Genomic DNA, 10,530 nt, shown 5'->3' with positions numbered 1-10,530 from the left:
GCGGGGCGGGGCGGCGCGGGGCGCGCCGGGAGCTGTAGTCGCGGCGGGGCGGCAGGCGGCCCGGGGAGCATGGCCGGCCGCTCGCTGCGGGCCGCGGCTCGGCTGTCCGTCGGCGCGGCGCGGCAGGGCAGGTGCGTGGGTGCGGGGCCTCTGCGGCCGCGGGCGGGCGGGCGGCGGGGAGCGGAGCGGGACGGGACGTGGCGGCGGAGCGGGGCTGGGCTCGGCGCGGCGGGCCCGGGCCTGTCCCTGTCCCGTCCCGTCCTGCTGGGTGAGCCGGGCCGCCCCGCGGAGCCGCGCCGTGCCGTGCACACTGGCCCTTCCTGCGGGGCGGGTCCCCGTGCCCGCGGCCGGGCCGCCGCCGTTCTGTGCGCGGGGGGCGAAGCGCCGTGTGCGTGACGCAGGATTCCGGTCGCTTAGCGCGGCTGTGCCGCGGTGCCCGGGTCGGGGACGGCCGTCGTGTCCCGTCGTGCCGGCAGGCGTGGTTGGGGTGCTGTGGGTCTGAGTTACAGAAGAGCAGTGAATTTCAATAAAACGCAGGCAGCTGGAAAGGAAAGCGAACAAAATGGATGGTCCTTTATTCTGGTGTCGGTGCGGTTTTTTTGTGCGTTTTTCTTTTTTTCCTCTGGAGAGAACTGGAAGCTGCACAAACTAATAAAGCCATGCCTTAATGGAAGCACTGACTAACCGTGCAGCCCTGCCGCCTCCCACTCGCCTTGTAGGTGTGACAGCTGCCGTGCACCTGCAGCACGCCTTCTGAATGCAGGCCTGTGTCCATCGAGAGAATTCTGATCTTTAAGGACAGCTGACTTTGGCTGCGTGGCTGCAGTCAGCATCTCCCCTCCATCTATCTGCATGCCCTCTGACATCAGTCTGTAAATCTTTCTGAACACCGGCATTGTGCTATGGTCCTTTCACACCCACTAAGGCTTCCCCACGTCTGTCACCTCAGGATGTGTCAGCTTCCTCCTGTGGGATTCCACCTAATTTTAGGGCAGCTGCGACCAGGACTGTGTTCAGGAGATAGAGGACAGGCTGTAAGTAGCACTCGTCCTTTGTAGTGGTGCGTTTCTTTCATCCTCAAGGAAGAAGTAAATTGAGCGGTGTTTTCAGTTCTGCTTCACACTCCTCAAGTTTCCCTTTGGAGTCAGCCTGCGGTTCTTTTTTCCTGCCTCCAACTTTTGAGGCAGGCTTGTCTGAACAGCCCATGGCACCCGGGGCGTCGCGCTGCTCATTAGTGCTCTGCAGCTTGGTTTCACTGGCTGGAGACAGCGCTCCATGCCGGCAGCTCTCTGCTTCACGTAGGCAGGGCCCCCGAGTGCAGACACAGCTCGCTCATGGCCCTCTCCTACGCACTGGAACACACCCGTCTGTGTGCTGTGAATCACCTGCATATGGAATTGACTCAGTCAGCTTCACTTCTTGAATGCAAAAGAGTTAACTTGCTTATATTGTGTTGTTTTTTTTTAAGCTGAAGGTATCTAACCTGTGAGGTGCTTAGCAACGCTGCTTTCTTAGCTGAACTCAGCTTCCTTGACTCATCTGCAGCAGGGCTGACCTCCCATTCTGCAGCTCTCCAAATGAAATACAAGAAGATGAAGGACAGGGCTTGAGTTAGTGCTTACCACAGCCATGCTTTTCCCCACAAATAAAGCTTTCCGGTTATTAAAGGTTCATTCATGGATTTTGAAGGCATGGCAAATGCGTTACTTCTCTTCCCTCACTCCTGGCCAAATCTTCTTTCTGTAACTTTGTTAACCAGGCAGCAAAACGGGTGGGACAGGCATCACTCGAGGTGGGGTGCTGTGCCCCAAACAGGTCTCTGTGCAGCCTCTGCTGGGTGTTGGGATCTCTCTTCTTTGGCGTTGTGGGAACCCAGAATGGCAGCTGATTGGAAGGCACACCTTGACAAGCCCTTACCTGGTTCCTTAATGATCTGTGCCAGGAATGTTCTACACCAGAGCAAACGCACTGAGCAGAAACACTCAGGTCTGCGTTTGGTGCATAATAGGAATAGGAGCTGCTTGGTGCACAGATCGTGTTTTATGTGCCCTCCCATAAAAACTGTAGGTGCAGATATCTTCAGTTTGTCATTAGTGCTGTGGGAGATCTAACAACCCTTCATTCAAGATAAAATGAGGGCACACCTCAGCTGCTAAGGGAGTGGTAGGAGGTGCTTGGTGGTCTTTGGGTAGGTATATCTCTTAAAGTGTGCTTTGGTCACACAGGTAAAGCAGTCTGAGGCACCCAAAGGGGACGCCTCTGCCCTTTCCCACATTGTGCTTCCCACATCTCTCCAGACCTTGCACAATGTCTTCTCTTTTGTACTGACACTTGTGCTCATCTGATGGCCCAGCAAGGTTTTTTGAGCACACTGGACAGAAAGCACTCCTGTTGGGTTTGGTTTTGGCTGGTTTAACTCCATGAGTCTTCATTCTACAGAGAAGAGACTCCCTGGAGTGAGGGCCATGGACCCATCCTTAGCCAGTCTTTTTTCTTTCACATGTTTGTTAAAACATCTCTAATGCCTGCCTCCTTTTCAAGAACAGCTTGCGAAAATAATTTGGAAGTTTACTTTCTGCTACTGACCACCTGTAGTGGGAGGTTAGTAACAGTGCAACTAATAGATTGTTTTGTCAAAATCTGACTCTATTCAAGGTATGTCAGGGAGGTGGCATAGAGTGACATGAATCTAAAAAGATTTCTTCAAAATATTTGTCTGTTCTCTGTGCTAGCTGCCTGTTTCCTTTGAAAAGAGCTAAAATGTTGCCCAGAATCCTGTGTGCCTGCTTTTAGTAACGATGCTAAACTGAAATTCTTTCTTTTGACTGTGTTGGAACTTAACTTTCCCTTTCTTGTCACTAGTTTGTATTTCAGGGAGTCCCTGTGTGTTTTCAGCACTGCAGCTCAGCAGAGAAGTACAGGAGATGAGTGTGGGCCTGAAGATCCTCGTGATGAGCCGAAGCATCCCCTTTCTGACTGTGCCTTAGAGCACAAAGCCATCAAATTGGAAGAGCAAGTTCGAGACTTAACTGTGAGTTTGCAGCTGGTAGCGTTGCTGACTTTCATTTGGGCCCCTTGACTTTCACTTTCAGCCTTGTTCTATTAGAGCCATAACCTGCACACAGCAGCACTGTGTTGTGACAGCATTCAGAGCAGCTTTGCCTTCCCTACAAACACCAGGTGTCAGTACTTCCTGGGAGCAGGCCACTGACGGCTGGATCTCAGCTGGCAAAACTGTATGTCAGAGGTGGGCTGTGGTCACATTCTTTCACAGCATTGTACAGAGGGAATGTCAGTAGCTTTGTCACAGATTGTAACATCCTGGGTCAGTGTTGTCTGAGAAGTCAGCTCTGGTGGCTGGTGAGAGGAATAAATACTGCAGCACAGGGCAGTTCTGGGGATAACTGTCCAGAGTACTTCAGCAAGTGACAAATTAGCTTGTTACAGATCTGTTGCTAAGACCTGCCTGCTGGAGAAAGGAGCATCTCAGTGTGCGCAGTGAGTCATGCAGAAAGCAGCAGCCTGACAATGTGCTGAGCACTCAGTGCTCCTGACCTTGGGCCTTTTGAGGGGGTTGCAGTTGTGCTGATTAATCAGTAGGAGAGGGATTGGCTTTGCACGTTCTAATGAAAATGCTGGAGCCCAGTGCAAACCTCCTGGTGTGTAATGGCTTCTTTTTCAGTGGTATCTAAAGGATTGCAGTTGTGTCAGAAAAATCAGTTTTATGTCACTGTCTCCTTTTGCTGTTACAGGAACGGTACCGGAAAGCTTTGGCAGATTCTGAGAATGTCCGGAGGAGAACGCAGAAGTTTGTGGAAGATGCCAAGCTCTTTGGTGAGCACAGTGACACAGAGCTGTGTGTGCTGCAGGAGCCTGCCTGAGCACAGAATGCTGATCGGCGGCTTTTCTCTCCCCTCTGTCCTGCTCTTGTTCATTGCAAAGTGTGGCATGATGTTTGGCCTGGTCTGCTGGTGTCTGGGTGTTACTCCTCGCTGTGCCCAGCTGTGTTATTTCATGGTTTTATGGACTTTTCTAAATACAACAGGCCTGGTGCTGTTGAAGGTAGTTCTGCTCACTTCATGGAAATTGCAGGTTCTTCTGCGTGCTGAGAAGTGACTCTCACAGGATGTTGTTTTGTGGGTTTTCATCAAGCTGTGGTCTCCTTTATTACATTTATTCTATATTAACAGTCTCTTCTCCTCTGCTCTGGCTTTTAGGAGGTGCATCCTGTCTGGGACAAAGGGGGGTGGTTGCTATCAGATGGTCTTTAAAATTTCTCCAATAAACATTTTAGCGTCAGTGGAGTGAGTTGGATTGCAGGCTGGGGACGGAGGCAGGTGTAGGGGGAAAACTGCTGTGTAGTCACTGCTCTCTGCCAGCTCTGCCAGCTCCGAGAGTGAGAAACTGTTGTTTTCCATAGCACATGTAAAGCTTTTTTGTTAGTTAATTTTAATGGCTTTCAAATTAGAGCTACATCTGTTCCCATTGTGCTACAAAATGGCTGTTGAGTTCTGGGAAAATCAGCATTATTTGTGAGGTTTTTTTGTTTGTTTGCTTGTTTTGAGTTTTAGCTTCCTGTATGCAGTGTGCTTTAGATTTGGGGGGGGGGGGGGGGGGAATTTATTAACATTACTCATGAAATAGGAGCACAGGGCATCTGTAGAGCATTTAAAGTAGGAAGTAGACCCTGGTGTGAAAGGAGATGGGTTGGTGGCTGGTCTGCTTTTTGTTGCCCCTCCTTCACACTTTTATCATTCTGTACATGTTTAAACATGTATCTACAAGCACGAGCAGCACTGAACTATTGTTTCTCTTGTCTGTTTTCCTGATGTATCTTTCCAGTAAGGGCATCAGTGTGAGGAGAAACTGGTTTTCCTGAAATTTCTGCACTGTGTGATTCAATATTCTGTAAATGTGTTTTATCTACATCCCACATGGGTGGTTTTTCTGATGAAAAATGCTGTGGTTTTTTTCATGACCAACTATATTATCCAGTCCTTCCACAGAGGTTTTACCTTATGAATAAAACTGTGGATGTACAAGTGAGTGATCTCATATTATACTCACTTTCCTCCCCCGTGTTTGTTCCCTGTATGCATGGACATGTGGCTTCCAGACCTCGACTTTTTGCCTGGCATTGGCACTGTAGCTCTGTACGTTCTGTATGTTGCCCTTCATTATTTTCTTATTTCTTTGTTCTGTAGGGATCCAGAGTTTCTGCAGGGACCTTGTGGAGGTAGCAGATATCTTGGAGAAGACTGCTGAGAGCGCTGCAGGAGAAGCAGAGCCTACAAATCCAAATCCAACCCTCCAGAAAATCTACGAGGGCCTCTCTCTGCTAGAGGCCAAATTGCAAAGTGTGTTTGCCAAACACGGCCTTCAGAAGATGAGCCCTGTTGGCGACAAATACGATCCGTACGACCACGAAATCGTGTGCCACGTCCCAGCCGAGGGCATGCAGCCGGGCACCATAGCGCTGGTGACTCAGGATGGCTACAAACTGCACGGCCGCACCATCAGACACGCGCTTGTTGGCGTGGCAGTGGAGGCACAGGAGTGAACGTGGGCTTGCCCCCTGGCACCTGACTGGGCTGAGGAGCTCTCAGCGCTCGTGACAGCTGCAGCTGCATGTCTTTCCTTATTTATTAAGCTAGATTGGTATCGTGCGTTGGCTTCTTCATAATGCAGTCGTTTTGCCGTTAATTATAAGGTACTTGTGTATTTAATGATCTTGTTTGGAGTATTGGAGTAGTAGTAGGAGTTCAGCTATTTGTCAGAAATGTGGCATTGCAGCCCGTTCTCTGATGCTCATTTCTCCGTTAGAACTTGGATAGGGAAGGAGAAAGAGAAAGAAACAGAAATTCTCTGAGATTTAGGGCTTCTTGTCTCTCAGCTGCATCTCTGAGACAGATTCCAGCAGTGGCCTTCAGGCAAGTAACTCCTCTGCTTCAGTTGTGTTTCTGTATTGAGGGAATATAATAATACTTATTGACCTACCTCACAGGGATGTGGTGGGGCTTTTTCTTTGCAGAGCACTCAGAAGAGGAAAAACTCAAAGGGCTGAGTATTATTATCAGGCCGATTTGGGTATCTTCCCTTGTCTCCAGGCCCCTTCGGTGGGAGTCAATAGGATTGATTGCTTGGGGTGACATTTAGGGCCATTTTTTTGATGTCATTTCAGGAAAATAATCCTGAATTAATGAAACCTGTCATGCTACAGTTGAATAGGTTGAGGTTGTAAAGAGAATTCAGATGTTGTGTCAATGCGTTAATATTTGTTTTCTAGGTGAAATTTCAACTTGCCTCCTTGTTCCTAGAGGTAACACAGGGAGTGATGGTTCTTGGTAGAGCCGGGAAACTCCTCTCAGATCTCTCTTTCTCCAACCAAAAAAGTGTATTCTAGAGGAGAGTAATCTCTGTTCCCTGGTGGGTATTTGTGCATCTTTCAAGCATGATAAACGATACGCTTTTTGTTGCAGCTGCTGGCGAGATGGAGATGTGCCCTTAAGTAGGAAATCTGGACTGCTTTATTTTCTCAGGCTCTCCAATAATGGTACTCAGATAGCACTAACTTGCAGTTGACATTCAGATTCCACCCTTGTGTACTCATAGTAAATGTGAAACCGTTTGGTTTTATTTTTGACACAAGGAGAAGAAAATCTTTTCTACAAAAGTCTCAAGTGTCCTTGAAACAGTTTTAGAAGCGGGGACAAGAAAGGAAGGAAGAAAGGACGAGAAGCAGAAGGCAGGGGAACTGAAAGCTGACCTCAAGCCATCCTCCTAGTTGAAGGCATGTTGTTGTCACAGTATGGCATATGTATTTCCCAGAGGTCCTTTTGCCAGGGAGTCCATTTATCTCAGCTGAAAGGATGCAGTCACCCATTAAGATCAGAATTTAACCCTTGAGAGAGCAGTAAGCAGTGTAGTGACAAAAGAATTACATAAGCCAGACTGTGGTTTGCACTATATAAAACCCCCAGGCATGGTGGTTTTCAGATTATTTCTTACAAATTCATTAATTCCTGCCTTTTTACTTTTTGGAATTGGATCTATGGTCTGGCAGTTATTTGAGATCTGATTGCAAAAGCTCTTTACTGTGGTGGGTGCCATCACTGGTTTAGAAGAAAGCTCATTCTTCTCCCATTCCTTTTGCAGGCTTTGGTTTTGTAGTCCTTTTATGACGGACTTCAGGGTAAAGCAGCCTCCAGTTAGCTTCTATCAGCATTACTTCGCATGGGGAGACTTTACACAGAACATACACAGCTAATGGCTTGTCATCATAGAATTTTTAGGGAGGTGCTTGTTGTGGTATGCTTCACACAGGCTGCTTTGGTGACTGCTGTATGTGGGTGACCCGGAGTGGTTTTGTGCCTCTGTGTGGTTAGGTGTGCAGAGAGCCACTTCAGCTTCCAGCCCTGGGACAGTGCTTCATGGCAGCAGCACATCACTTAGGAAGAAGCTCTATTCAGTGCTCTGCTGGAAATGTTAGAGTTACAAAGGATTGTTGTGTTGCTCATTGGACATGCCAACTGAGTGGCCAGATCATGCTGTTAACCAAGACACAAAACAGGTGAAATTTGTGAGGTGTCAATACGAGTCTTGTTCTGCCTCGTGACTGCCTGCAGCCTCTTCTGCAGAAGCTGTATGTTCAGCAGGAGCAGCTCGGTTCTCCTCTGCCTCCTTACACCCTGGTAGATCAGCAGAGCCATTTGCAAACAGCAGGGGAGAGCCAGCTGTGGAAATGAATGTGTGATGTGAAAGATTATTTATAAGGAACTGAACAGAAATGCAGGCATTTTATGTAAGAGATTGTTTTCTCTCATAGAAAGGCTGCAACTTAGCTGAGCCATACTTAAAGTAGCAGGTGGCCAAAAGTGATGGGATCCAAAGCACCTTTAAACTGACCCACCGTGCAGCCTGACTGTGAAAGTATGCTACGTCTGCTTGGTGCTCCCTTGGATTGTTTGGTAGGCCTGCCTGTCTCCTCAGTTAGTATTCACCCTTTTTTGCCTTAAGAAGTCCCCTAAAATGCACTCCAGTCACTGCCTGTGTGTCTGCAGTAGGTTATCGGTTAACTGTGTATCTGAATGCACTGAGGCATTGCTGTGTGGCTGGAGCAGGAATCTGAGGGCTCAGGTTCCTGTGCAGTGTTTCTGAACCCCTCCCAAGCTATTTTCCCAGTTTGTGCCCCAGTTTTGTAAATCTGTGAAACTTCTGTAGATCTAATTAGGCTTTATGATGGTTATTGCAAGATATAAGTAGTGCTTAGTGGCTCTTGCAGAAGTTACCAAAGACTGTTGTTGTTTGTCCTGATTTCCTGCTGGCTTTGAATTGTGAAAGGGGAATGAAAGAACCAAACCTGGATTCCATCACGGAATTTACATTTCCTGGGCAGAATTGGATTCCCTTGCCTTTCAAGCACACTTAATGATCTCTTATTGCAGATGAGATTGCCTAAGGGTGGAGTGCAGTTGTCCTCTGTGTAGCTTCCCTGTTTGTGCAGAGCTCACACACAGCGCGGTGGGATGAGTCCCCTTTGGGTGCTCTGCAGAGTGACACCAAAGAGTCTGACCCGTGAGCTTCTTCCCTGCTGTCACTTTATGCAAACCATTTTTTGAGGTAGTTAGAAGGGATGGAATAGCAGAGGAGGGCGAGTGCTGCGTGCCTCTGTACCTCGTGCTGGTTTCCACTTGCTCACCCAGCCATCAACTGAGCTGGGAGTGCAGAGCAGGTAACCCATAGTGTGCTGGTGAGGCGTGGAGCTGCAGCTGCCCGTGGGAGGCTGGGCAGCCCTGCACTGAGCATTGCTGGCTCCTCGCCGGGGCTGCAGCAGTGCTTCCACCATGTTGGCTCTGAGCAGGAGCTGTGCAGAATGTGAATGTCGCTTTGTGGACCTTAAATTCTCAGCTCTTCCCCAGCAGAGCTGCTGCTGGAAGAGAACAGCTGTGATAAATCAGTGGCTGCAAGAAGTCCTCTCACTTTTGAAAACTGTATTTAAGTTTTATATTGTGAATATTGTGGTGTTTGTTTTTTTATTTTAAAACATGAGATGTTTTGGTATTACTTGCAAAGTCAAATGAACAGAGTGTTGCTAATCTTCAGAAACTGTAAGTCCATTTTGGTGGGTGAGAAACCTATATATATACTGTATGTTGTGTTTCTGTGCTGTGCTTACCCAGCGGTTCTGGCTATATGGAAGAGGAAGACTCGAAGTGGGACCAGTGCAAGTAATTGACAACAACATTTGAGTTAATGTTGGAAAGGGCTGATTTTCTTTACATGTCCAGATACTGTCCGTTTGCTAATAAAAAAGAATTGCAATTGCTGCTTTTTCCTTTCTTTTCCCACTCATTGCAAGTGGTGCTGTGGATTGAAAGGGCTGTTCTACAACTGGTTACCTAAAGCAAGGACTACACTCCACCTCTATTTATTTACTGATTTATTTTGACATCTTACGAACAATCTGTTGGGTGGACTCAGAAGTGAGCATGGAAGTCATCCTCCCTCCACCAGTGAGCTGCCAAGGGTTTGTGTGCCTGCTGCTCCTGGAACTCCTGCCATGGACAGCTGGGCAGGAATCACGCTCTGCCTGCCTCAGGTGCTTCATCCTGCACAACTCTTAGCAGTTGAAATATGTTGTCTTGTGTCATCTCTGTCATTCTGTTCCCCCACTGCTTCGTTTCGTTGTGTATTTCCCTGTATGTGAGATGTGCAGTAGCAACACGCTGTGCTTACAGGACTGTTCCAGGTCTCATGCCATCCCCAAGTGCTTTATTCTTTCAAGGACGTGCTGGGGAGAATATCAGCCTTTCTGATACGGCCGTGATTGCAGCTGGCATCATTCTCCCTTCCCGCCCCCTCTGCACCGATGTCCTGTTATCCATTCCAGGCTCTGCCTTAGCCCTGAAGGTGCTAATATCAGCAGGCCTGGCCGTGCCGCGTGTGCTTCTCCCTAGGGAAAAAAAGAAACAACTCTGCAAAGAGCCGGCCGTCCTGGGGGAAGAGCTGCATTTTTGTGCTGAGCCGCTGGCAGCACCATCCCCTCGCGATCAGGCTCTTCCTCCTGGCCTGGAAACAGCTGCGATGGCATCGCTCCGCGCATTCACTAACCAAGAAATGCCGCTAGCTGCTGCCATGCCAGTCACCGCTGGTTCTTCTGGTTTTCTCCGCAGCAACGGCGAGAGTCGGGAGTTTGCAAACCGCAACCACCCCCGTCTGCAGCGTGAGCAAACGCAGGCGTTCCGCTCGCGGTCAGCACGCAGACACGGCAGCCCGTTCAGCCCGGGCCGGCAGGGCTACAAGCAGCGGCGTGCCCTGCCCGGGGCTCCGACGCCGCGCGGTCCTCCCGCCTCCTCCCCCGGAACGGAACGCGGCGCACCGCCCCGTGCCCTGACGCGCGCTCCGCTCCGCAGCGCAGGGCAGCAGGCGGCGGGGCCGCGCCGTGCCGTGCTCGCAGCCGGGGGGCTCGGGGCCGTGCCTGCCGCGAGGGGCGGTGCCGCCGAGCCCCGCCGCTTCCCACGCCGCCCGCGC

General features: G+C 49.6%; 1 protein-coding gene and 1 long non-coding RNA gene across 2 annotated transcripts; one reads left to right on the top strand and one right to left on the bottom strand.

Annotated features, from left to right (window-relative positions):
- Positions 1 to 27: 27 nt before the first annotated feature.
- Positions 28 to 9,325, top strand: GRPEL2 (GrpE like 2, mitochondrial). Its single transcript, XM_048960679.1, has 4 exons — positions 28 to 131; positions 2,863 to 3,031; positions 3,753 to 3,834; positions 5,205 to 9,325. The coding sequence occupies exons 1-4, from the start codon at positions 70 to 72 to the stop codon at positions 5,558 to 5,560; spliced, it is 669 nt and encodes a 222-aa protein (XP_048816636.1). The 5' UTR covers positions 28 to 69; the 3' UTR covers positions 5,561 to 9,325.
- LOC125700258 (uncharacterized) lies at positions 9,306 to 10,516 on the bottom strand. Its single transcript, XR_007379825.1, has 2 exons — positions 10,111 to 10,516; positions 9,306 to 9,952 (listed from the first exon to the last, which is right to left on the bottom strand). It is a non-coding gene; the product is annotated as an uncharacterized LOC125700258 (long non-coding RNA).
- Between the last annotated feature and the right edge of the window lie 14 nt (positions 10,517 to 10,530).

The sequence above is a fragment of the Lagopus muta genome, chromosome 14, assembly GCF_023343835.1.
Source record: "Lagopus muta isolate bLagMut1 chromosome 14, bLagMut1 primary, whole genome shotgun sequence".
NCBI classification, from domain to species: Eukaryota; Metazoa; Chordata; class Aves; order Galliformes; family Phasianidae; genus Lagopus; species Lagopus muta.
The sequence above is the reverse complement of the archived record's forward strand: the minus strand, read 5'-3'. Positions and strand labels throughout refer to the sequence as shown.

Coding starts and splice junctions, on each gene's coding strand:
- GRPEL2 (XM_048960679.1), top strand. CDS start 70: ATGGCCGGCCGCTCGCTGCGGGCCGCGGCTCGGCTGTCCGTCGGCGCG. Junction 3,032..3,752: donor AGCAAGTTCGAGACTTAACT/GTGAGTTTGCAG, acceptor TTGCTGTTACAG/GAACGGTACCGGAAAGCTTT. Junction 3,835..5,204: donor GGAAGATGCCAAGCTCTTTG/GTGAGCACAGTG, acceptor TTTGTTCTGTAG/GGATCCAGAGTTTCTGCAGG.